This window comes from Humulus lupulus, chromosome 3, assembly GCF_963169125.1.
Source record: "Humulus lupulus chromosome 3, drHumLupu1.1, whole genome shotgun sequence".
Classification (NCBI taxonomy): Eukaryota; Viridiplantae; Streptophyta; class Magnoliopsida; order Rosales; family Cannabaceae; genus Humulus; species Humulus lupulus.
In genome coordinates, this window is record NC_084795.1 from 251,005,738 (window position 1) to 251,032,119 (window position 26,382).

General features: G+C 43.9%; 1 protein-coding gene and 1 non-coding gene across 2 annotated transcripts; one reads left to right on the forward strand and one right to left on the reverse strand.

The window, feature by feature from the left end:
* Window positions 1-1,180: 1,180 nt before the first annotated feature.
* On the reverse strand, window positions 1,181-3,008 carry LOC133825555 (uncharacterized). Its single transcript, XM_062258482.1, has 2 exons — window positions 1,761-3,008; window positions 1,181-1,669 (listed from the first exon to the last, which is right to left on the reverse strand). Exons 1-2 carry the CDS (start codon window positions 3,006-3,008, stop codon window positions 1,181-1,183), a joined length of 1,737 nt encoding a protein of 578 aa, XP_062114466.1.
* Window positions 3,009-3,303: 295 nt separating this feature from the next.
* On the forward strand, window positions 3,304-3,410 carry LOC133828333 (small nucleolar RNA R71). The gene has a single exon (XR_009890959.1). It is a non-coding gene; the product is annotated as a small nucleolar RNA R71 (small nucleolar RNA).
* The last annotated feature ends 22,972 nt before the right edge of the window (window positions 3,411-26,382 follow it).

Consider the following 26,382-nt stretch of genomic DNA (forward strand, 5'->3'; position numbering starts at 1 on the left):
GGCTCGGCATCCTTCTTGGCAATTAGACACTTGATCGCTGAATGGTCTGTATAAACCACCACTTTAGTCCCCACAAGATAAGCTCTAAACTTGTCAAAAGCAAACACCACCGCTAAAAGTTCTTTCTCGGTGGTGGTATAGTTCGATTAGGCATCAGCTAGTGTCTTGCTTGCATAGTAATGGAATGAAAAATCTTATCTTTTCGCTGCCCAAGTACGACACCCACAGCAAAGTCACTAGCATCGCACATCAATTCAAAGGGGAGAGACCAATCCAGAGCTACAATGATGGGTGCGGTGATAAGAGCCTTTTTTAAAGTCACAAATGCTTCTTGGCACTCCTTGGTGAACTCAAATGCGCGATTTTTCTCAAGTAAGGAACAAAGAGGCTTAGAAATCTTTGAAATTTTTTTATAAACCTCCCATAGAAGCCTGCGTGCCCCAAAAAGCTTCTAATCCCCTTGACTGTAGTAGGTGGTGGTAATTTTTCAATGACTTCCAGCTTTGCTCTATCCACTTCTATGCCCTTGTTAGAAATTATGTGGCCCAACACAATGTCTTCTTGCACCATGAAATGGCCTTTTTCCCATTGAGTACTAAATTTGTTTCTTCACATCTCACCAAAACTTGCTCCAAGTTAGCCAAACAAGTGTCAAAAGACTCCCCAAATACTGAAAAATCATCCATGAAGACTTCAAGAGACATCTCCACCATATCTGAAAATATTGCCATCATACAACGTTGGAAAGTGGCGGGGGCATTGCACAGCCCAAGCGACATCCATCTAAAGGCAAAGGTGCCATAAGGACAAGTAAAGGTAGTCTTCTCTTGGTCTTCTGGCACGATGGAAATCTGATTATAGCCTGAATACCCATCAAGGAAACAATAAAACTCCTTTCCCGCCAACCGATCAAGCATTTGATCAATGAATGGCAGCAGGAAGTGGTCTTTACGAGTAGCCTTATTCAACTTTTGTAGTCCATATAAACATGCCACACTGTCACTTGTCTTTTGGGAATCAACTCATTATTTTCATTAGCCACCACCGTGATTCCACCTTTTTTAGGAACACACTGAATTGGGCTGACCCAAGAACTATTTGAAATTGGGTAAACAATTCCATAATCAAGCCACTTAATTATCTCTTTTCTAACAACTTCCTTCATGATAGGATTAAGCCTTCACTGCTGCTCAATAGAATTATTACAACATTCCTCCAACATAATTTTATGCATAGAAAATGAGGGACTTATATCCTTGATATCCACCATGGTCCAACCAATGGCCCTTGTGTATTTCTTCAAAACAGCCAGCAACAAACTCTCTTTTTCAGCTCCTAACATGGCTGAAATAATCACAGGCAATGTCTCATTATCTCTCAAATAAGCATACTTCAAGTGACTAGGCAAAGGCTTCAACTCTAATTTTGGTGGCTTTTGAATAGAAGGCTTAGGAGGCTTAAAATTCCCTTCCGACAAGTTCAATGACTCAAAAGGCCTCCTAAATTTAGCAAAAGGCTGCTTTGACTCCACCCATGTAACTTGGCTTTCTTCCTCTTCACTTAAGTTTTCAAGCTCTTCAAGTGACCTCACCTCCACCCCATCTTTAAAAGCTTCCTTATGGAATTTTTCAGCGACAATAGACTCAATTACACTTAGCTTAGAACATTCCTTAATCTCATCCACAAAACTTCATAGCGTTGAACACATTGAAAGTCACTTGTTGGTCATTCACCCTCATAGTAAGCTCCCCTTTTTGTACATCAATTAAGGTCCTCCCGGTAGCTAGAAATGGCCTACCTAAGATAATAGGAACATCTCTATCCGCTTCATAATCAAGGATGATGAAATCAGTCAGAAAAATGAATTTATCAACTTGCACAAGTACATCCTTAATTTTTCCTTCCGGGTGTGCCATAGAATGATCTGCTAATTGCAAAGTGACTGTGGTTGGTCTTGCTTCTCCAATCCCCAACTTCTTGAAAATTGACATGGGCATCAAATTGATACTAGCCCCCAAGTCACAAAGTGCTCTACCAACGTCTCTACCACCAATAGAACAAGGAATTGTGAAGCTACCCAGATCCTTCAATTTAGGAGGAATTTTATTCTTCAATATAGCACTACAACCTTCAGTCAACGCCACTGTTTCAAATTCACCAAGCCTCCTCTTTTTAGATAAAATATTCTTCAAAAACTTCATATAGTTGGGCATTTGCTCCAAATCTTCCACCAATGGTATATTGATGTGAAGTTGTTTCAAAACATCTAAAAATCTCTGGAATTGACCGTCTTGTTGCTGCTTTTGAAAGCACTGAGGAAATGGTGGAGGTGGCTTGCTTATAGGCTTTCTTGTAGCATTTTGCGGAGGAATTGCTGCAGCAATTGCTTCAGAATCATCATTTAAAAATTTTAAATTCACAACTTTGTCTCCCTTGTCCACACTACTTTGGATTGAAGTGGGCTCCCTGTTTCTAGTACAATTATCCTCAGTCAATTCCAGATTTTTACCACTCCTCAAGGTAACCGCCTTGCAATGTTCCTTACCATCTTTCCTTGGGTTTTCGGTATCACTAGGCAAAGTACCTTGTGGTCTATTCTTTAGCTCATTAGCTAGCTGCCCAAATTGAATCTCTAGGTTCCTCAAGGATGCCGCTTGGCTCTGAATCACAGCATCATTCTTGACCATATATTCTTTCATTAAACTCTCCAAAGAGCTTGATTGAGACACTTGAGGAGGAGGTGGTTGAGCTCTTGGTTGTTTTGGAGAAAATCCCGGTGGATATGTAGGATTGTTTTGCATTGGTGCTCTGCTTGAACTAGCTCCTTGACCCCCCCATGAGAAGTTTGGATGCTGCCTCCACCCCGGATTGTAAGAGTTCGAATATGGGTTATTACAATTGGCATTTTGATTCCCCACATAACAAACCGAAGTGGGATTCGAAGGACAACTCTCAAAAGTGTGCCCATCTCCACAATAAACACAAGATACCTCGGCAACTTGTCCCATAGCAGCTGGTTATACCATTCCCCCCAAACTCATGTTCTTGAGAAGGTTAGTCATTGAAGAAACTTGAGCGGTCAAAGCTTTCAATGCATCCACTTCAAGTATAATAGCCACTTTTTGACTTGTTGAGGCTCTAACATTGGACCATTGATAATTTTTGCTAGCTATCCTCTCCAAAATCTCATAGGCTTCATTGTAGGACTTATAGAGAATAGCCCCATTAGCTGAAGCATCTAACACCATACGAGTGGAAGAATTGAGCCCATTATAGAATGTTTCCATTTGTATACAATGCGGAATCCCATGGTGTGGGAACTTCCTCAATAGCTCCTTGAATCTCTCCCAAGCTTCACAAAATGATTCATCTTTCAGTTGCTGAAATGACATAATTTCATTGCGAAACTTGGCATTTTTGGTAGGAGGGAAGTACTTCATCAATAATTTTTCAGCCAACTCATTCCATGTAGTCACCGAGTCGGGAGGAAGGGTGTTGAGCCAAGCTCTAGCTCGATCCCTCAAAGAGAAGGGGAAAAATTTCAACCTTAGGACCTCGTCACTCACTCCTTGTAGCTTGAAAGAATCGCTCACCTCCAAAAATGAACGAAGATGAAGATGAGGATCCTCAGTAGGCAGCCCGCTACATTGACCCATTGTTTGCAGCATTTGGAACATCACGGGCATTAACTCAAATTGGGGTGCTTGAATTTCAGGCCTAACAATGCTTGGATTGAGCTCATTGAACATGGGGGCAGCATACTCCCTTATGGCTCTATCTCTATCATCAGCCATAGCAATTACGTTAGTGACATTATTAGCACCCTTAACTCCTTCAACCTCTTCAGCCATATTAAGGTTGCTTTGAGCCCGTTGTTCCCTTAGTCTTCTTCTAACTTTTCTTTCAATCTCAGGGTCAATAGGAGCTAGTTCAATGTTGAAACACCCCAAGTTGCTAATAAGGTTTAGGACCTTGATTAGCGTTCCTGGAGGGCAATAAGTGAATTAACATGATAATATATGAATTTAAATGAGTATGTGATTAGAATGCGTGTTTAGGTGGTATAAATATGCATGTGGACCCCATTTGCATGATAGGGGTAAATTGGTAATTTTAGCCCGCTGAGGGCATAAATGTGATAATTGTATTATGTGATTTGTACCACGTGAGTGTGGTGATATTAATGTGATGCACGTGCCGAGACGGTCCTAGAGAGCTAGTTAACTTAAAAGTCACAACGAGATTTTATACCCGACTCGGGAGGAGCCTAGGGGTACTTTGGGGAATTTCGTAAGTTGAGTTGAGAATTAGTGGTTGTTAACCAATGAATTAGCATTTGTGACGTGGCGAATAATCTCTTGACACGTGGCTGACACCTGGAGCGTCTGCTAGAGTATCGACCAGGAGACACACCAGAAGCAGGACAGACCTGTCTTTACCACGACCAGACTGGTCGGTGGTTCCACTGGCAAAACAACATTTATGGAAAGATCTTATGTATCCCGAATTTATTTCATGCAATCTTCTGAATATCCCATGATTCAGGGGATAATATCTGTAACAATATTGGGCAACCCTCCATGAGCCTATAAAAAGCAAGAGATGGCTCATGGGAAGGGACTTTTGAGCCCGGAAATCATAGAGATTATAGAAATTATCTGTGAAAACTTGTATTGTTGATGAGGAGTGTTGAAACTCATTGAACCCAAGTTCTCTGATCACACTTTCGATCCCATATCAATATCATTCTAAGTGGACGTAGGTCATTACCAGATTCTGGGGCCGAACCACTATAAATTACTGTGTTTTCTTTACTTTTGTCATTACGTTATTATCTATACATATTCGTCTATATCATTCATATTTTGACTCCGTGTCAGTTGGCTAAATCGTGGGTCAACATTCTGGTGCTTTCATTGAGAGGACGACTCATCGTTGTTGATAAAACTAATGGCGAAAGCAGGGAAGAAAGCTGCTCAGACCGCTACCGCTGCACCGTCGAATCCGCCACCTCCTCCTCCACCTGCAAGCATGGCGGAAGATGAGCCACAGCTAGATTTTGAAGAGGAGGAAATGGACGATGCGACTTTGAGGAGCACCTTGGGCACGTTGCAGGAAGAGTTGGCTAGTCTGAGAGCCAATCAAGAGACTGCCGCAGAAGCTATGGCGAGGCAGCAGCAGGAACTTGATCGTCAGCGGGCGGAGTTAAGCGAGAGACAAGCGGAGGTGGATCGCCGCCAGACTGAGGCCATGGCAGCCCTTGAAGCGGCCTTGCTGTTGGCCAGAAATCAGGCCACGCCTGCCTCGCAGCCTAATCAACCTGAAACTGGGCCACCCCAAGGAGGTCCCAATTCTAGCCCACCAGTCCATCCTTCAAGTCCGCAAAGGCATGAACAACCCCAGATGCCCCATGACGACGTCCCACTGGACCCCGAGGCAGATCCACCATCCCACGCTGCTCGAGGTAATCCCCCGCAGCAAAGGCAGAATAGAGCCGAGCGACAGCCTCGTAGTCCTAGACGCCGCGAGAATGATGGGCCACACCAAGCGAACAGGGGTCACCACCCTCCTGGTAACAGGAGAGACTCGGAGTTAGGCTCTGCGGTCCGTGGATCCCAACGACATGATAATGTGCGGGGACATCGCGACCAGCGCAGGCCACCCTCTAACGCTCGGGGTGTTTCTGCCAGAGACGGGAATAGAGGGAACAACCAGTCTTACCACAGCCAGTCAAAGTTCAAAGATGGCCACGGCTACAACGAGGCTGACTCAGGCAAGGACAATGCTGATGGGAGGAACGGAAATAGAGGCAAGAGCAGGAGCCAAATACCTCAAGATGATCAACCAAATAGACACGATGCTGGGGGGCAACCCAGGCAAAATAATGTCTTCAACCGGCTCGGAGGTAGCGAGCAACGAAGAAGAGAGTAAGATCTAAGAGACATACTCAATGATCGTCGAGAGAAGCATGGTGAGAACATCCCCCCAGCAGCAGAGACCGTAGCTATTCCTACTGCGTTGCAAGCCCAGATAGACGCACTAAATCAGGCTGTGCAACAGCTGGTCGGGGGAAGGACCTTTTACATCGACCACGATAGAAGAAAAGGCACTCCATTTATCCAAAGAATAGCCAACGCAGAGACTCCCAGCAAGTTCAAGATGCCTACGCTCCCGAACTTTGATGGATACGGGGATCCCCTCTCGCATGTGAATAAGTTTGAAATCCAGATGGACATTCAGAAGGTGTCCAAAGATGCTCGGTGTAGGATCTTTCCTGCAACACTTTCTGAAGCCGCTCAGGAATGGTTCTTTAAGTTCCCACCTGCAAGCATAGTTTCCTGGGAAATGTTCGTAAGGGAGTTCTACGGACAGTTCTACGCAGGCCGTGTCCACCCGACCGAAGCAAACCAACTGGTCGAGATCCGCCAGCAGGATGGAGAATCACTGAAGGATTACATCCAGCGCTTTATGCGAGCGGCAGCCGGAGCAAAGACAGTCGGGGATGAAGGAAAAATGATGGCTATAACCGCGAGAGTAAGGCGCCGTTCGCCCCTATGGAAAAGTCTTCGTAAGGATGGGGTTAAGACCACCCAGGAGTTCTTAGACCGAGCTGATTGATATATCAAGCTCGAAGAAGCCATTGCCGATGATGGAAAACCCTCAAATAAGGTTAAGAAGGCTGTCGAACCAGCCAAAGCCGCCAATGGCACCAAACCAAATGGCAACGGCAAGGGCAACGGAAACAGCAACGGTAATGGCAAGAATGGTGGGAAACGGCCACACAATGAGCCTTCCACCTCCGACAATAAACGAGCCAAGGGTAATCGTTATGATCCTAGGTTCACTAACTACACTGCCCTCGTTGAGTCTCGAGGAGAGGTTTACCAGGCCACAAGCTCTAGTGTGCCCTACAAGAAACCTGGGCCCATTCGAAAAGACATTTCAAAAAGAGACAATACCAAATTCTGTCGTTACCATAACGACTATGGACATGACACTAATGAATGCAACCAGCTAAAAGATGAAATCGAGTTCCTCATTAGACAAGGGCACTTGAGAAGGTACGTACGGGCCTCGGGAACTTCCCAACGAGAAGCTCCAGGTGGCAACGAGCAGACGTCCACACGCCAACGCTCGCCACCGTTACAGCCTGCCCCCGTAGCCGGAACACTTTTAACCATCTGTGGAGGCCCGCACCTTGCAGGGAATAGCGGAAAGGCTAGAGAACGATATGCTCGAACTCTACGCCATGACCAAGACATCGAGATGATGACTGTGGAGGACCGAGCGCCGAAAAAGGCCCGCTCAGAGGAGTGCGGGATAACCTTCTCTGAGGGCGATGCCCAACACGTCCGGTTCCCACATTCCAATCCGTTGGTCGTGGATATCCAAATGGCCAATATGATGGTAAAAAGAATACTGGTCGATACAGGAAGTTCAGTAAACATCCTGTATAATTCAACGCTGGAACGCATGAAGCTGTCCGTGAAGGACTTGGAGCCCTATAATCAAACCATATACGGCTTCTCTGGAGAAGGACTCACACCAGCCGGAATGATCAAACTCCCAGTGACAACGGGTACAGCGCCTGCCTCAAGGACATTACTCGCCACTTTTGTAGTGGTCGATTGTCCTTCAGCGTATAACGCAGTTATTGGGCGACCCATACTGGTTGAACTGAGGGCCATCGTCTCCATGTGGCATCTAGCCATGAAATTCCCAACGGACACAGGGGTAGGATGCATTTTGGGAAACCAAAGGGAAGCCAGGGAGTGCTATAACGCCTCAATCACAAAGGCAAAAAGTGGAGCATCGAGGAGCGCTACCCCAGAACGATTGCAGATGACGGAAAACAGACAAACCCAATCAGGTGGAAAAGTCACCAAATAGGGTGTTGCCCAAAGTGAGGATATAGATTTGGATCCTCGCTTTGGGGATTTTGAAGAAAATGTTGGACCCGTCGAGGACCTGGAGGAGGTCCAGCTCGATGAAAAAGACCCGACCCGAATCGTAAGGGTTGGGAAGAATTTAGAACCTACCGCAAAGCAGGAGCTGGTGGAATTCTTGCAAGAGAACCAGGAAGTTTTCGCCTGGTCACATAAAGACATGGTTGGAATAGATCCTGCAGTGATCAGCCATGTCCTAAACATAAACAAAATCTTTCCACCGGTGCAACAGAAAAGAAGGCTGCTCGATAAAGACAGATCAAGAGCCTTGAAAGAAGAAGTCGAAAGACTTAAAGAAAATGGGTTCATCAGGGTGGCGTTTTATCCATCATGGGTCTCCAACCCGGTGCTGGTCCCCAAGCCTAACGGCAAATGGCGGACCTGTGTGGATTTTACAGACCTCAATAAAGCCTGCCCAAAAGACTGCTTCCCGCTCCCGAGGATCGACCAGCTAGTCGATGCAACTGCTGGGCATGAGATCCTTTCGTTCATGGATGCATATTCAGGCTACAATCAGATCAGCATGCACCCCCCTGATGAGGATCATACCAGCTTTCGGACCGATACGGGCTTATATTGTTACAAGGTGATGCCTTTTGGACTAAAAAACGCAGGTGCAACTTACCAATGACTAGTCAACCACATGTTCAAGGAACTGATCGGAGTAAGCATGGAGGTATATGTGGATGACATGCTGGTAAAGTCCAAGAAGGCTGAAGGACATGTGAAGGATTTGCGAAGGTGCTTTGACGTGTTAAACAAGTACCATATGAAGTTGAATCCCCTCAAATGTTCCTTTGGAGTCGGGTCAGGAAAGTTTTTAGGGTTTATAGTGAATTCAAGGGGAATCGAGGCCAACCCCGACAAGATAAAAGCCCTGATCGATATGAAGTCGCCAGAAAAGATCAAGGATGTCCAAAGTCTGACCGGAAGAATAGCTGCCCTTAGTAGATTCATCTCAAAATCAACTGACAAGTGCGTTCCATTCTTCAATCTACTTAGGGGAAATAAGAAGTTTGAATGGACGGAAGACTGCGAGCAAGCATTCCAGACAATAAAGGCTCATATGTCGCAGCCTCCCATCCTATCAAAACCAATCGAAGGAGAGACTTTGTATATTTATCTGGCGATTACCGAAGTTGCTGCTAGTGCAGTACTGATACGGGAGGAAGAAGGCGTGCAGAAAGCTGTTTACTACGTCAGCAAAAGGCTTATCGGTGCAGAATTAAAATATCCACCGATCGAAAGATTAGCATATTGCCTAATTCTAGCCTCCCGAAAGTTGCGACCGTACTTCCAAGCCCATCCTATCACGGTTCTGACCGACCAGCCCCTTCGGCAAGTCCTCCAAAAACCCGAGGCGGCTGGACGACTGTTAAAATGGGCGGTCAAATTGGGACAGTTCGACGTAACTTATTCACCGCGAGCAGCAATAAAAGGGCAAGCCTTAGCCGATTTCATTGCGGAGTTCACCGAACTCCCCAGTAACGAGCTGTGCAAACAGCCTGAAGCGCCTATGCCTCAAGACAAGACTCCTTTGTGGAAACTATTCACAGATGGATCATCTAATGAATCTCACGCTGGAGCGGGAGTGATATTGATAACGCCCGATGGGCATCGATTTCACTGCGCAATCAGGTTTGACTTCGCAGCATCAGACAATGAAGCGGAATACGAAGCACTCCTCGCTGGACTGAGAATGGCCAGGGATATGAACATAAAAGCGCTCGATATTTTCAGCGACTCTCAGCTGGTCGTAAATCAAGTCCTGGGAGAATATCAAGCGCGAGGGTTAAAAATGATGGCCTACCTTAACAAAACAAAAGATTTGCTAGCACAATTTACAAAATACACCCTCCAGCAAATTCCGCGAGACCAAAATTCGAATGCAGACGCCTTGGCCAAACTTGCAAGTGCTAAAGATGCTGACACCCTGAACATAGTCCCAGTAGAGAGATTAACTGAACCAAGCATTGATGCGGCCGAAGCCAGCATGGAAATTCGGGTAGAAGATACATGGATGGCGCCTTACCTGGAGTATCTGACAAATGGGACATTGCCAGCAGATAGAAACAAGGCCAGAACTCTACAAAGACAAGCTGCTAGGTACATACTGCTCGACGGTGTTATGTACCGAAGAGGATACTCAATGCCACTGCTCAGGTGTATCACATCAGAAAAAGCTAAGGAACTCATGAAAGAAGTACATGAAGGCTTCTGCGGAGATCACACTGGGGGGCAGAGTTTGGCGAAAAAGATTCTCCGACAGGGCTATTTTTGGCCAACGATGAACGAGGATTCAATGGAGTACGTACGAAGGTGTGACAAATGTCAGAGGTTCTCCAAAATCCCACGAGCAGCTCCAAACGAGCTAAAGCAGATGCAGAGCCCGTGGCCTTTCGCAATATGGGGAATAGACTTAATTGGATCCCTGCCAACAGGAAAAGGAGGAGTAAAGTACGCAGTTGTGGCAGTTGATTACTTCACAAAATGGGTCGAAGCTGAACCACTCGCAACCATCACAACCAAGAAAGTTCTCGACTTTGTCATCAAGAACATTGTGTGCCGGTATGGTTTGCCCAGAAAAATAGTATCAGACAACGGAACCCAATTTGACAGCGACCTGTTCACCGATTTCTGCGAAAGGCATGGGGTAATTAAGAGCTTTTCTTCAGTCGCACACCCCCAAGCGAATGGGCAAGTCGAAGCTGTAAACAAAACCCTCAAGGACACCCTGAAGAAAAGACTTGAAGAAGCGAAAGGAGCATGGCCAGAACAACTACCTGAAGTCCTCTGGTCGTATAGAACATCTCATCGAACAGCCACAGAACGTACCCCATTTTCCTTAGCTTATGGGTACGAGGCCATGTTACCCGTCGAGATAAATCCCCCCTCACATCGGCGTTTAACGTACGATCAAGAGCAAAACAGCCAACTAATGCTGGAGTCCTTAGACTCAATTGATGAGATACGAGAAAAATCTCAACTCCGAGTCGCTGCTTATCAACAAAAAGTCGCCCGGTACTTTAACTCCAAAGTTAAAGAAAGAAGATTCAACGTCGGAGACTTAGTGTTACGACGAGTTTTCTTGAATACCCGCGACCCCACTGCTGGCGTGCTCGGACCTAACTGGGAAGGACCTTACCAGATTGAAGAAGTCCTTCACCCAGGCACCTACAAACTTGCACGCTTAAACGGAGATCTCGTTCCACGTTACTGGAATGGAGAACACCTGCGCAAGTATTACCAATAAACAGCCCTTCTTAAAGGACTGGCTTGTTCAAATTCTTCTATTAATTTTTACAAGTTTTGCAAAGAGGGTTAGCCACGGTGTATGGCTAACTGCTCGTATATGTAAGATTTTGTTTCAGAATCATTCGTAAAGACATGATTAGTCCATTTTTAATACGAAATTATAAGGGACTGTGCTCAGCCAGTCGTTCTTGCCAACCTTTGTGAATTTACATTTACAAATATTTGTTCACTACGTGTGTTGTTTTGCTGTATTACAAGTATCATTTTTCCGCACGAACAGGAATGTTCGAACAGGCCATGGTCAAGGCAAGTGACCAAGGACCTAAAGCTCCTCGATCACTTGGGGGGCATATAAGGCACATCGATAGCAAAGCATACTCTCAAGGTATGTCAACACATGAACAAAATGAGTGAAAGCATGCTTCAAGTACTTAGAGTATTTTTTCAAAATATATGTTTTGTTAAATCATGACAAAGTACTATGCTAAGTTCGGTCATACGGACAAACGTTATAATAAGTAAAAATATTATAACACCAAGAGTTAAGCCTTTACACCGCAAGCATTGCTGCTTGAATGTAATTGTTCAAACAAAAAGATTTACTGCCCATGCAGCAAAGCTTAAAAAGAAGCTATTGTTTTTACATTGCGACCCGTGGGTCGCATGTTCAAAAAGAAAGAAAGACAGTTAAATAAATTAAGAGGCATGGGGGGCAGGAGGATCCTGGGCAACAACCTGGTCAGTCTCTTCCTCGATGGTTTCTTCGTCCAAACCAACGACGCTTGGGGTTGCAGGAATCGCAGCTCTTGCCTCCTCTTCAGCCAGTTGAGCAGCGCACCGAGCCAACTCCGCAACTCTGACTTCCTCCGAAAGGTAGCTAAAGTCAGCACCCTGATTGTGTTTCCAGAAGTTATAGAAACATTGGAGTGTCGTCCTCTTGTACTTTTCCAGATTCTTGGAGTTGTCAAGCTCCGGCTGCTGCACCTTGCCCTCGAGAGTGGCGATAGTCTCGTCCTTAGACTTGACTACCCCCTCCAGATGCTTGATTTCGCGGAGATGAGTTTTGTTGTACGACCGGTACTCTTCCCTCAGCTTAACCGCTGCATCTTTTGCAGCTTCAGCCGCGAATAGTTTGGTCACCGCTGCATCCCTCTCTCGGACCACCGTCTCCAACTCCTTAGCATGTTTAGCCTCAGCAGCCGAAAGCTCCTCAGCCGCCTTCACCTGATGTTTCTCGAGAACTTTAGCCTCAATCTGCTCAAAGTAGGCCTGGGCTCGGGTACGAGCAGTAATGGCAGAAAGTAAGGCCTGTAAACGAAAGAAAAAGAAGTCAAGACTTATCACGAGAATTGAAAAAACAAAGACTCGAGGAGCAAAGAAATACTTACGCTGGAGATCTCGTTCAGAGTCCTGTTCAGGATCTGGTCGACTGGTAGCTCTACAGCTTGGATCATGGCGGCCCCAACACACTCACCTCTGCCAATGCGTTCAATTCGATCCTTAGCGGATCGAATGGTATGGCTCACAAGCCTGGCCTCATGAGCCTCTTCGCGAGAAAGATGCTCCCTAGCAGGCGCAGGTGGAGGGTTGGACCGAGCAGGGGTGTTTTGCTGTTCAGAAGGAGCTGGAGGAGGGGTAGGAGTTCGCCCAGTTGGCGCAGGACTTTGCACGGTTGGTGAGCCCTGAGGAAGGTCTTCTGGTCGACTCTTCTTGGCTGAAGGGCCTCGACTGGTTTCACCAGTTCGTTTCTTTGACCTCCGTTGAAGTTGAGGGACTTCCTCTTCCTCTTCGGCCTGGTACATGTCAAAGATATTGGGAGTCGACATATCTGCATGAAAATAAACATAAGAGGTTAGTAAGGGAAGAAAAAGGTGAAAGTAAGTAATACAACAGAAAGAAGATAATAAAGTGAATACCCGAGCTACAACTACTAGTCGCTATACTATTGACTCTATTAATCATATACTCATTTTCTGGCATGAAGAAGTTTGGCCCTAGATTTGGAGCATATGTAAAGTTGCCATCCTCGTCAAACATGTGACAGGGGATTGGCAGACCATTTAAAAGCGAAATAACGTTACCATTGTCATCAGAAGACTCTTCCAAGTCAACAACTGGTTCTGGGGCCTTTTCTTTCCCCTTGCCTTGGGGAACAGAAGGCCTTTCTGCAGAAGGGCTGCCCGTGGGTTCCCTGATCGTAACTCCTGTTGGCCTCCTCCTTGGAGAGGGCACAGGAAGTTGCTGCTCGGGAACCCCCCCGGCAGTGGGTTCGTCCGTTTCGGACCCTCTATTGTCATGGCGAGGAGCCAGAAGGCCAGATGACCTCAAATTATTTTCTAGTGTCAAGGTCTTGACACATTTGGTTGCGGCGGACATCTTGGCCAGAGTATCAGACCTCGACACCATGTCTGGTGTTGGGGTCGGGCGCAACCAGGGGCCTGAAAAGTAGATCGAGTTTGAGAAATGACGATAGGAAATACTATATGATAAAGTATCGACCAGGGCAAAGACAAATTTGTACCTCCTCTCGCGAAAGCCAAGTTGTCACTGGATATATCCGGAGTAAAGAAGTACTCCTTGTTGTAATGTCCCACGTTTGATATGTGGGTGGTGCCACTCAAAAATGTCTGGCCAGTTTCCTGATGGCAGAAGTGAAAAAAGCCCGTCCCGTTGTGTTGGGGATTGGACTTGAGGTCAAAGAGGTAGTTAACCTCATGAGGTGAAGGTTCTGGCCATTTGTTAAGTTTGTACAGGACGTAGAGTGCAGCCAACATCCTATATCCGTTAGGGGTTATTTGAAAGGGAGCGACGCCGAAATAATTGGCCACCCCCACAAAGAAAGGATGAAGAGGGAGATAAGCCCCCGCTTCAATGTGATACCGAGACCAGGCGCTGTTTGCTCCTCCTGGACAGTTAGCCCTCTACTCCGCAGTAGGACGTGTAATGGTTACCCCCGTTAGGGGGTATTTTCTGAAGCAATTCGCGACCATCCGAAGGGTCATCGAACTGGCTGGAGGAGTGTACCACTCGACATCAGGCGGATTGCGATGACGAGGACGAGCCCTAGTTTGGATATTGGGGTCAGGTACAAGATTCTCTCGACCACTGGTCGAGGGAGGCCCCGCCTGCGAATCAGGCTGGGCAGAAGAAGAAGGGTTACTTTCAGATTCGGGCCTTTTCTTGACAGAGGATTTTGAACGGGCCATTGAAGGAGAAGGGTGCGGTCTAGAAGAGTCTCGTGAGAAAGGTATCTGATGGATGCGATCGGCTGGTTGTTCTTCTCCTTCGAGCAGTTGGGCGAGGAGATCGTCGTTAATGGGTCTCTCACCTCCCCACAAATCTGGCATCAAAATCTGCAAACAGAAGAATGGGGAGGCGAGGTCAGAGGAATCTAGGAGATTCTTAAAGTAACGCTGGTCGAGTATAAAAGCTAAGCCTTTATATAACAGCATTCTAACTAAGTCTCTCTGCGCAAACAGTTTAAAAAACGGACCAAAAGGGTGAAAGTGAAAAGTTTTCCTGAAAAGCTTTTTCGACTCCCCTCACAACGGGAAGAAATTATTTCCAACTGGTTTAAAAAATCGAAATGCTACTTCGATCCTACGTCCTAAAAAGCACTAATCCTGGGTTTTAAACCTACTCAAAAGCCTACTTTGCCTACAAAAAAAACATCTTATCTACAGGCGTTCAAAAAAATCAGAAACCAAGAGATTCAAACAGTACACCGTTTAAAAGCATGCACCACGAAAGGTTAGAAGCATGGAGTTTCAGAGTAACTTACCAAGGAAAGTGGTCGTGAAGATGGAAGTGAGAGTTTCGGGAGTCAATGAGCCCACCGTCTGATCCTACAGCGCAAAGGAAGGTTCGCCGGAGAGAGTAAAGCTCTGGTTTTTAGGGTTTTTCGACAAAGAGATGACGTGCGTAAAAAGGAAAGAAGTGCCTCAAGTAACCTTATATAAGTTTGTCTTTGGTGTTCAAAAGGCGTGATCATTAGTTTTCCATTTTCAAAGTATGTGGAAGCGTAATGGCCGTCATAATTGTTTCTGGGAAACTGAAAAGCCTTGATTAGACAGGAGTGGTTTGCTTTTTTCAAGAACGCACGAAGGGCTCTGACACGTCAGGAGGGGTTACCGAAGGGTCGTTCATTCAAAGTTTATTTACTGTTCGTGGTAAATAAACTTTGGGGGGCAAATGTTATCCAATGAATTAGCATTTGTGACGTGGCGAATAATCTCTTGACACGTGGCTGACACCTGGAGCGTCTACTAGAGTATCGACCAGGAGACACACCAGAAGCAGGACAGACCTGTCTTTACCACGACCAGACTGGTCGGTGGTTCCGCTGGCAAAACAACATTTATGGAAAGATCTTATGTATCCCGAATTTATTTCATGCAATCTTCTGAATATCCCATGATTCAGGGGATAATATCTGTAACAATATTGGGCAACCCTCCATGAGCCTATAAAAAGCAAGAGATGGCTCATGGGAAGGGACTTTTGAGCCCGGAAATCATAGAGATTATAGAAATTATCTGTGAAAACTTGTATTGTTGATGAGGAGTGTTGAAACTCATTGAACCCAAGTTCTCTGATCACACTTTCGATCCCATATCAATATCATTCTAAGTGGACGTAGGTCATTACCAGATTCTGGGGCCGAACCACTATAAATTACTGTGTTTTCTTTACTTTTGTCATTACGTTATTATCCATACATATTCGTCTATATCATTCATATTTTGACTCCGTGTCAGTTGGCTAAATCGTGGGTCAACAGTGGTTAATGGTTATTGGTGATTGAGTAACCTGGGTAACCATTAGTAACTGCTGAGAGTAACAAGGTTAGATGGAAAAATGGCAGAATTGTAAAATAGGAGAAACGACAAGAGTGCCCTTGAGGTTTAGTTAGGAAGGAATTCTAATGGAAGGGTGAAGTGGTCATTAGGCAAGGGTTAGATAAGGTTCAGCTGAGGGAAAAAGGAATCATGTTTTATACTTAGTCACAACAGCTCGACTCAGGGTTGATTGGTATGGTTGATTAATATGCTTGAATATGTGTTTGAATGCCTTGTGTGCCTGCTTAGTTTATATAGAGCATGATGAATGAGATAACATATGCATGATGCCAGGGCAAGGCCCGTTGTGTTATATGCTATTTGTATCTTATCTGGATTGTTGATTTTGGTTGGTTATTGGGAATGGGAGGTGGAATTGGATCTTGTTATCATGCCTGATGAGCGGTGTCACTGATTGCAGGCATATAGTTGTAATGCCTCGGTAATCATCTAGACTCCGTGGCAGCAGAACCGAGGATGACAATCAGGGTCAGGACCCTCCACCTGCCCCACAGAACTGGCAGCAGATATTGGCCGAAATGGAGGCTATATTACAGAGAACGGAGGAAGAACTTCGTCAGATGAGGCAGCAGGCCCCTTCACAGGTCACAGGGTTACCGATTCAGCAGAATGTAGCGCCAGTGCTAGTTCAGCCTGTGGTTGAGAACAGGTGGTAACCCTTGTACGAAAGATTCAGGAAGCAGCAACCTTCTACCTTTGAGGGTGGGTCAGACCAACTGCGGGCCGAGCAGTGGATGAACATGATTTCCTTAATCTTATACTTTATGAGGGTTGAAGGAAGTGAAAGGGTAGCATGTGCTAGCTACATGCTTAGGGAGGATGCCCGCGTCTGGTGGGATGTAGTAAGTCAGCAGACGAATGTAACAACCATGACTTGGGAAGAATTTAAGAGTATCTTTAATGAGAAATATTATAGCATAGCAGTTTGAGCTACGAAGGTTGATGAGTTTATCAACTTGACTCAGAACAGGTTGTCAGTTACTGAGTATGCCCTGAGATTCGACAGACTGGCGAAGTTTGTGCCAGACTTAGTGCCGATGGATGCGGCCAGGAGAGATAGATTCATACAGGGGTTGAATGTGATGATCGCCCGTGATGTGAATATTACGTTGAATCCAGAGACCACTACTTATGCTCAAGCTGTGGATAAGGCCCTTACTGCAGAGAGGGCTGAGGATCAGATATGGAAGGAAAGCGTTGTTAGGCGCAATGCCAGGAGGACGGTGCCTCCTTTTATTGGGTCTAGTCGGGGCAATGGCCCCAGCGAGCAGAAAAGAAGGGTTCCAGATTCATTTACTCCTCCTAGTTCTGATAGGAGGGTGTGGGGTTCTGTTGGTGGCCGTCAGGGCAGTGGTGACAACTGGAGGAGTTTTCCAGTGTGTCCTCGGTGCAGACGACGACATCAGGGTGAGTGCCGGATTAGGGCATGTTTTATCTGTGGGAGTGCCAACCATCTGAAGAAAGACTGCCCACAAGCTAAGAAAGAAGAGCCAAAGCAGCGAGATAGTCTCGCTCCCGCCAGTGTATTCGCTTTGACTCAAACTGAAGCGAAGGCTAGTCCCTCGGTTGTGACAGGTCAGATATCTAGCGCTGGTTCTTTGTATACTGCATTAATTGATTCAGGGGCTACCCACTCATTTGTATCTGCTAGGGTGATAGATCAGCTTTGTAGACCTAGTATTGTGTATGCTAGGAATTTTCAGACTTTGTTGCTAACAGGAGAACTAGTAGTCTCTAGGAGATGGGTTAGAGAATTACCAGTAGAGGTAGATGGTACAGAATTGTTCGTTGATTTGGTTGAATTGGACATGGATGACTTCGATATGATATTAGGGATGGATTGGTTAACGAGGTATGGAGCAACGATTGATTGTAAGCGGCGAATGGTGACTTTTGAACCAGAAGGCGAGGTACCTTTTGTGTTTATGGGGACGGTGAATGGACTGCGAGTGCCTATGATTTCGGCACTAAAGGCTAGAGACCTGATGCAGGAAGGTTGCATAGGATTCCTAGCAAGTGTCGTGGACACCTCTAGAGCAGCTCCAGTGGGATCGAATGAAACTAGGTTGGTCTGTGAGTTTCCAGACTTGTTTCCAGCAGACCTACCAGGATTGCCGCCACAATGGGAGATTGAATTCGTCATAGAGTTGGCACCGGGGGTGGAGCCAGTCTCCAGGGCACCCTATAGAATGGCTCCAGGGCACCCACGAATGGTGATTTCGGCACATTCTATAGGGTACCCTGGAGACTGGCTCCAGCGAAGTTAAAGGAATTAAAGATCCAGTTACAGGATTTGGGGTTTATCAGACCGAGTTTTTCGCCATGGGGTGCTCTAGTGCTATTTGTTAAGAAGAAAGATGGGTCTCTTAGGATGTGTATTGATTACAGGGAGTTGAATAAACTGACCATTAAGAATAAGTATCCACTGCCTAGGTTTGATGATTTATTTGATCAGCTACAGGGGAGTACGGTGTTTTCAAAGAACGATCTTCGGTCAGGCTATCATCAATTGAGAATTAAAGAGGAGGACATACCGAAGACATCTTTTCGGACAAGGTACGGGCATTATGAATTTCTGGTTATGTCCTTTGGATTAACCAATGCCCCAGCGGCTTTCATGGATATGATGAATAGAATTTTCAAGGACTATCTAGATAAGTTTGTGATTGTATTTATCGATGATATACTAGTATACTCCCGGTCAGAGACAGAGCATGAGCATCATCTGCGCTTGGTGTTACAGCGATTGAGGGAGCATAAGTTATATGCTAAGTTTAGCAAGTATGAGTTCTGATTACCGCAAGTTATATTTCTGGGCCATATCGTTAGTAAGGAGGGGATACTGGTTGACCCAAGTAAGATAGAGGCAATGAGAGATTGGCCTAGACCGAGCAGTGTTTCTGAGGTCAGAAGTTTTCTTGGGTTGGTAGGATATTACCGGCGATTTGTAGAGGGGTTCTCTAGAATTGCTACTCCATTGAAAGAGTTGACAAGAAAGAAGACCAAGTATGTGTGGACAAATCGGTGTGAGAATAGCTTCAAGGAGTTGAAGCGGCGATTGATTACTGCACCAGTGTTGAGCCTGTCGACAGACAATGAAACGTTTGTGGCTTATTGTGACGCTTCCAGACAGGGTTTGGGATGTGTGCTAATGCAAGCTAGGAAGGTAATAGTTTATACATCAAGGCAGTTAAAGGAGTACGAGCAGAGATATCCCACGCATGATCTAGAATTAGCTGCGGTGGTATTCTCACTTAAGGTTTGGAGGCATTATCTGTATGGTGAAAAGTGCGAGATATATACTGACCACAAGAGTTTAAAGTATTTCTTTACTCAGAAAGACTTGAATATGCGTCAAAGACGGTGGCTAGAATTGGTAAAGGATTGCGATTGTGACATCCTGTATCATCCTGGGAAGGCTAATGTGGTGGCTGATGCATTGAGCCGGAAGGGCCCAGGACAGGTGCTTAGTTTGAGGCAGATATCAGACAGATTAGCTGAGGAGATGACCAGAGCAGGTATAGAGTTAGTGGTTGGTAGGTTAGCCAACATAACTCTCCAGTCCACGCTCCTCGAAAGGATTAAGGAAGCACAGGGAAATGATCCCCAGTTAGTTGAACCTAGAGAGAGTGTCCTAGCTAGAACGACCAAGGACTTCTCTATCTCGGAGATAGGTTTATTGAAGTACAAGGGACGAATTTGTGTACCGATTGATTCAGATATTCGGCGAGAGATCCTGGATGAGTCTCATACCAATTCCTACTCTTTACACCCAGGTACTACGAAGATGTACCAAGACCTGAAAGTTTTGTACTGGTGGTCAGGCATGAACAGGGATGTGGTAGACTATGTGGCAAGGTGCCTAACTTATCAACATGTTATTACAGCCTCTAGGGATTCCCGAGTGGAAATGGGAAGATATTACCATGGACTTTGTGGTTGGATTACCAAAGACCGTGGGTCAGCATGATTCGATATGGGTGATTATGGACAGGTATACTAAGTCCGCCCACTTTCTACCTGTGAGAACAACTTATACTGTGGAGCAGTATGCTGAACTATATGTGAAGGAAATTGTCCGACTACATGGGACTCCGAGGTCGATAGTATCCTACAGAAACCCCACCTTCACCTCCAAGTTTTGGGAGAGCCTGTAGAAGGCAATGGGCACACAGCTACGGTTCAGTACCGCTTATCATCCTCAGACACATGGACAGTCTGAGAGGACGATTTAGATACTGGAGGACATGTTACCAGCCTGTGTGTTAGATTCTGGGGGATCTTGGAGCAAATATCTTCCATTGATTGAGTTCTCGTACAACAATAGCTATCAAGTGACTATCAGAGTGGCTCCGTATGAAATGCTGTATGGGAGAAAGTGCAGGTCACTGATACACTGGGATAAGACAGGTGAGAGAAGATATTTAGGTCCTGAGATGGTTCAGAGGAACAATGAGGCAATTGAGAAGATTAGGGCTCGTATGCTCGCCTCCCAGAGTCATCAGAAGAGTTACTCATATCTGAGACGCAGGAATGTGGAGTTTCAGCTCGGCGATCATGTGTTCCTCAGGGTTTCACCCTTGAGAGGAGTGAAACGGTTCGGTGTTCGAGGCAAGCTGAGTCCCTGGTTTGTTGGCCCCTTCGAGGTTCTAGAACGAGTTGGAGAGGTGGATTATAGGTTAGCAATGCCTCCAGCTCTATCAGGGGTTCATGACGTGTTTCATGTGTCCATGCTCCGGAAATATGTATCAGATACTACTCATGTGTTGAGCTATGAGAATTTGGAGTTGGATCAGGATTTGTCATACGAGGAGAAGCCTATTTAGATCCTTGATAGGAAGGATAAAGTCTTGCGGAGCAAGACCATCGCCTTGGTTAAAGTGTTGTGGAGGAACAGTAAGGTTGAAGAGGTGACGTGGGAGCTTGAGTCTGATATGCGGGAGCGGCATCCCGAGTTGTTCAGGTAATTTCGAGGACGAAATTCTTGTAAAGAGGGGATAATTGTAACACCCCAAGTTGCTAATAAGGTTTAGGACCTTGATTAGCGTGCCTTGTTAGGCTAAGTTTAGCCTACTTTTTAAGTGTCTTGATCATTGTCTTTTTAATGGTTTATGTGTTTTTGGAGCAGATTTATGCTTGTTTTGCTTGATTTCAGGTTTAAGCATATGTTTTGGGCATTTGGAGTGGATTGTGGAGAAAATATGCTAAACTGAAGGGTTATTCAAGTTTTGCTGAAATTGTATTAGGGCCGCGGCGCAAGAATTAGCGCCGCGGCGCTAGTGCAAGTTAGAGCCGCGGCGAGCCCTTTTCCAGAAACTCAAGATTTCGCAATTTCCGAGTAGGGCCGCGACGCAGGAATTGGCGCCGCGGCGCTGACGTCCGTACGCCTCAGAATTTTAAGGGCAATTTCGTCATTTTGGGAAAGATATAGAATGAGGTCTTCATTTTGAAAAGGGGATCGCGATTTTTGACAGAGAAACGGACAAAAAGAGAAAAAAAGACAAGAGAAGACGGATTTTGGGACAAGCGTGGGCGATCTCCGACAACTCCCCATCTAGTTTCATCCTCTTTTTCTTTGATTTTTCCTATGTTATTGTTTAGTTTGATTATGGATTTGAATTTTGAGATGATGAACTAAACTCTTATTAGGGATTTGATGGATATTGACTGAAATCATCCCATGGTTAATGCTATTTGATTATTTCTTCTTGCTTGTTTATGAAATTTGTTCATCTTTGTGCTTAATGTATGTTTGAGATTGATCACCTTGAGCATGATTCATGATCCTAATGTGAAATCTGAAAAGTGAATATTAGGAATGCTCTAAATGAATGAACATAGGTTTTGATGCGAAACGAAAGTATTCGCATAGCTTATGTGACTTATAGATTATTACTTAAAGCGAATTGATTGTTGTGCTATCTCAGAAATGCAATAGTTGACAATGCAATTTAGAACCTAAATGATCTGAAAAGAGTTTAGGTAATTTTATAATCTGTCATTTCATTGAAAGAAGAAGAATAGTCAACTAGCGTTAACAATTGGGTTATCGAAGCAATTGAAATCATATCCCTATCTTCACATCCATTGTTAAACCCTTAATTTCTTATTTGTTGATTTTGCTTGTTTTGTTTTCTGCATTATTATTTAAACACCAAATTTTGTTGTTGCCAAATAGAAATATAGATCCAATTTTGTTAGTACTTAGCTACAATTCCCTTGGGTTCGACCTCACCTATGTGAGTACTACTTGTATGATACGTGCACTTGCGTGTATTAAAATATAAGCAACATGCCTGGAGGGCAATAAGTGAACTAACATGACAATATATGAATTTAAATGAGTATGTGATTAGAATGCGTGTTTAGGTGGTATAAATATGCATGTTGACCCTGTTTGCATGATAGGGGTAAATTGGTAATTTTAGCCCGCTGAGGGCATAAATGTGATAATTGTATTATGTGATTTGTACCACGTGAGTGTGGTGATATTAATGTGATGCACGTGCCGAGACGGTCCTAGAGAGCTAGTTAACTTAAAAGTCATAACGGGATTTTATACCTGGCTCGAGAGGAGCCTAGGGGTACTTTGGGGAATTTCGTAAGTTGAGTTGAGAATTAGTGGTTAATGGTTATTGGTGATTGAGTAACCTGGGTAACCATTAGTAACTGCTAAGAGTAACAAGGTTAGATGGAAAAATGGTAGAATTGTAAAATAGGAGAAAGGACAAGAGTGCCCTTGAGGTTTAGTTAGGAAGGAATTCTAATGGAAGGGTGAAGTGGCCATTAGGCAAGGGTTAGATAAGGTTCAGCTGAGGGAAAAAGGAATCATGTTTTATACTTAGTCATAATTGGGTTTATGCTGGAATTTGAGGAAAAAGCTAGAAGAAAAAGGGAAGAAGAGGAAAGCTGAATTTGGGAACCTAGGAGGAAATTCAAGAGGGTTGAAGGCAACCAAAATCAACAGTTAAGCTAGGATTGTTCAAAGGTAAGGGTTATGCTCTGTTTTTGCTTGAGTTTAAGGTTGATTTTCAGAGATTGAGTGTGGAAATTTAAAGATAGGATGGCTGGTTTTATTTGAAAATTCAGTTTGGGTAATCAAAAGGAAGGTGGCTTGCAGCTGGAGTTTAGGAGAATTCAAGCTGAGTTTTGATTGAGGTATGAATCTTTAACATGTTTAAACTTTGTATCTGGTGTGGTTTAAAGATTTTAGAAGCTATGGGTTAAGTTTCTGAAATATTGAAACTCAAGAATGGATTTTGAGTGTGATTGTGTAATTGAGCTGGTCTTTTATGTTTATAGGTTGCTAAAGGGTTCATTTGGGGTTTTAAATTGATTTTGGGGCTTAGGTACTTGTTTGGGTTGAATTGGAGTTGTTTTGGCTCGGGAAAAATGCAGGGGAAAACCCAAAAATCTGGGTTCGCGTAGGGGCGTCGCGGCCCTGTTCTTTGGTGCCGCGGCGCAGGCTTGCATCAGGATTAGAAAAAGTTTCTGGGCGCCTAGGCCCTTGATGGGAGTGCCGCGGCCCTAGGCTATTTTTGACAGCCAAATATTGCATTTTTAGGGCTTTTTCCCGGGGGCTCAGGGGATGGTTCCAATACATTGTTTTAGGGAATTAGAGGTCCCAAGAGTACGGGATTGGTCCCGGGAAGTGGTTTTGGGATTGGTTAGTATTAAAAGTGTTTTATATGTGTTGTGACTAGGATTTTGGAGAGGCTCGTGATAGAGGACCGTGCTTGTGACCTTGGTGCATCGGAAAGCTCGGGATACAGGTAAGAAAACTGTAACACCCATAGAGCAGGGCATGGGCCCATAGTGTTGTTGCAGGGCACGACCCTAGATTGTATTATTGCTAGGATATAGCTTTAAATGAATTATTATATGTTTGATTGTTGTTTGAGAATGCTATATGTGGTTAAAGCAGAATGAACAGCAAAGGAGCCGGGAACGGCAAAGGGCCGAGAACGGCAGTGGGGCCAGGAATATCACTTAGCACATGGGGTGCTTGTGGTTAGGGCATGACCCCAATGGATACATGGGATATCCTTATGGTGTAGACCGAGATCCTAGGCTTTGGTAACGCTTCTGGGACGGCATGGCCGTATATGTGTTTAAATCTTATGGGCTGTCTGATTAACTATGAATTATCTGCTATAGTGATTGTATGATATGCATATGTTATGTGTTGTATGAATTTTCTTGCTGGGCTTCGGCTCACGGGTGCTTTGTGTTGCAGGTAAAGGCAAGGAGAAAGTCAACCAACCATGAGTATGGAGAGCGTGGGGGCGGTGCGTACATGTCTGGCCTGCCCGACTGCTTTGGTTGGGGGCATTTTGAGAAATGGTTGTATTAAACTATGTTTTTGATAATTAGTCATCTGTAAACCTATTTTGAATTGTAAATATTTTACAAACCTCGTTTTGGGATCCCGAATTTTGAACTCTTGAATTTTAATGAAATTGAGTACTTTTAAAGATTACAACCTTGACTTCCTGTTTAATCACACTTTTGTTCTAAAAACCTCGCTTAGCTAGTTAATTGCACTTTATACTGAAATTAAAAACTGAACTGAACAAGAAAATTGCAAGAAATATATGGAGTGCAAAATGAACTTGAATTATTGAATTCCCCTATATTAATCATCCTAAACAAATTGCAGACAGATTGCAGCAGCAATATTCTAGCAAAACTCCCAGGTTAACAAGAATTCATTAAAACACTCATAAAACTTTCCAAAATTTTATGACATTAATTCTTCTACCTAATTAAACATATTCCTATGCAAAATTAGTTTTAAGAATGCAATTCAAAATTTAATTCTCAAAAGTTACACAAGGAAAATAACACATCCCTATGTTACTTACTAACATAACCTAACCTAGATTATGACTTGTGTCATCCAAGTTCTTCCCATTACATTTAATCTTTCCAGCATTAAATATACTTAAATAACTTGCCATTGTTGGCCAAACAATAACAAGAAATTAATATAAGCACACTTGAATGAACAAGGGAGATTTTACTAAAATAAAGTGCAAGAAATTGATAGACTATAACATAAGGTTCATCAAAAATTCAAGCCACCTAAAAATTAGTTCATGGTTGATTTCATAAACATTAATCCACAATCAAAACAGCCCATAATATTCAGATTCAGCAATCACTAAGAAAATGTAAAAGTGGAGTTTAGAAATAGAAAGAAGAACAAATCCAAAGTGATGCTTGAGCTAGCTTCTTCCTTCTCCTTCTTCTTGCTGATTTTTGGTTCTCTTTCTTTTCTTTTTTTGGTTTTTCTTTCCCAAAATGGATGCTGCCTTCATATTACAGCTGATGCCTCCTTTTGTGTATTCTAGGTTTTCTCCTATTTTTTCCAAAAGAACCATATTGCCCCCTTTTCTCCAAAAAATGAATTCCACCTTTCTCTTTTGTCCTTTTCTCCAATATGTTGACTAATTGTTTCTGCCCTTCCAGCTTACCCATTGACTGCCATGTGCTCCATGTGCCCAAAAGCTGCCTGATCAAAATGCTTCAGCAAAATTTGTTTTCCTGCAGAAAACCTGATAATTCTTCCATCAACAACAAAATTAAATAAAAATAGTTTCACATGTTAGTTCACTCCTTGTGCGAATATTTATCCATGAAACTATTACCTTTAACCCAATAGCTATTAAATACTACAAAAATAATTAAACTTAATTAAGATAATAAAAACACCAAAGTTAGCTAAAAAAGCTAAAAATAAACTAACATCACCCATGATTTTTTTCACAATTATAAGTTTAAAAGCACATGAAATAACTCTTTATTCAAGAGTTATCATGTCCCGATACTAACATACAATACAATAGTCGTTTCATGTTGCAGCCACACAATATAAGTTGACTTACTTGGAGTCCTTAGCACTCAGTAGGATTTCACCCTCCAATGTTCAGTCCAGTAACACTAGCCAATATTGTAGTTATCCATACAATATACTCGGATTAATTCTGACACTCATAATTCATTATTATTATTTTGGGCAGTTTAGTCATTTTAAGAAAAATCATTTGTAAGGATTAATGATCCTTATTTGGTTTTAAACCCATTAAGGAAATTCATACAAAAACATTTGAGACTAAACACTAAGTCTCGAAGAGACCTATCCTAGGGTCTCGATACCTAGGCTCGGGTATAACAATAGGATTTTCCCACAATCCGCTAAAAATCTTATTCTTTAAATGCATCGCTATTAACCCGTACTTTAAACAAGACGGTTAAATATATGGACGATTTTAGCCGGTATTATATCCAAAAAATACTAATTAAATTCCTTAATTATTTTT

Coding starts and splice junctions, on each gene's coding strand:
- LOC133825555 (XM_062258482.1), bottom strand. CDS start 3,008: ATGGGACAAGTTGCCGAGGTATCTTGTGTTTATTGTGGAGATGGGCAC. Junction 1,670..1,760: donor CCGGGAGGACCTTAATTGAT/GTACAAAAAGGG, acceptor GATGAGATTAAG/GAATGTTCTAAGCTAAGTGT.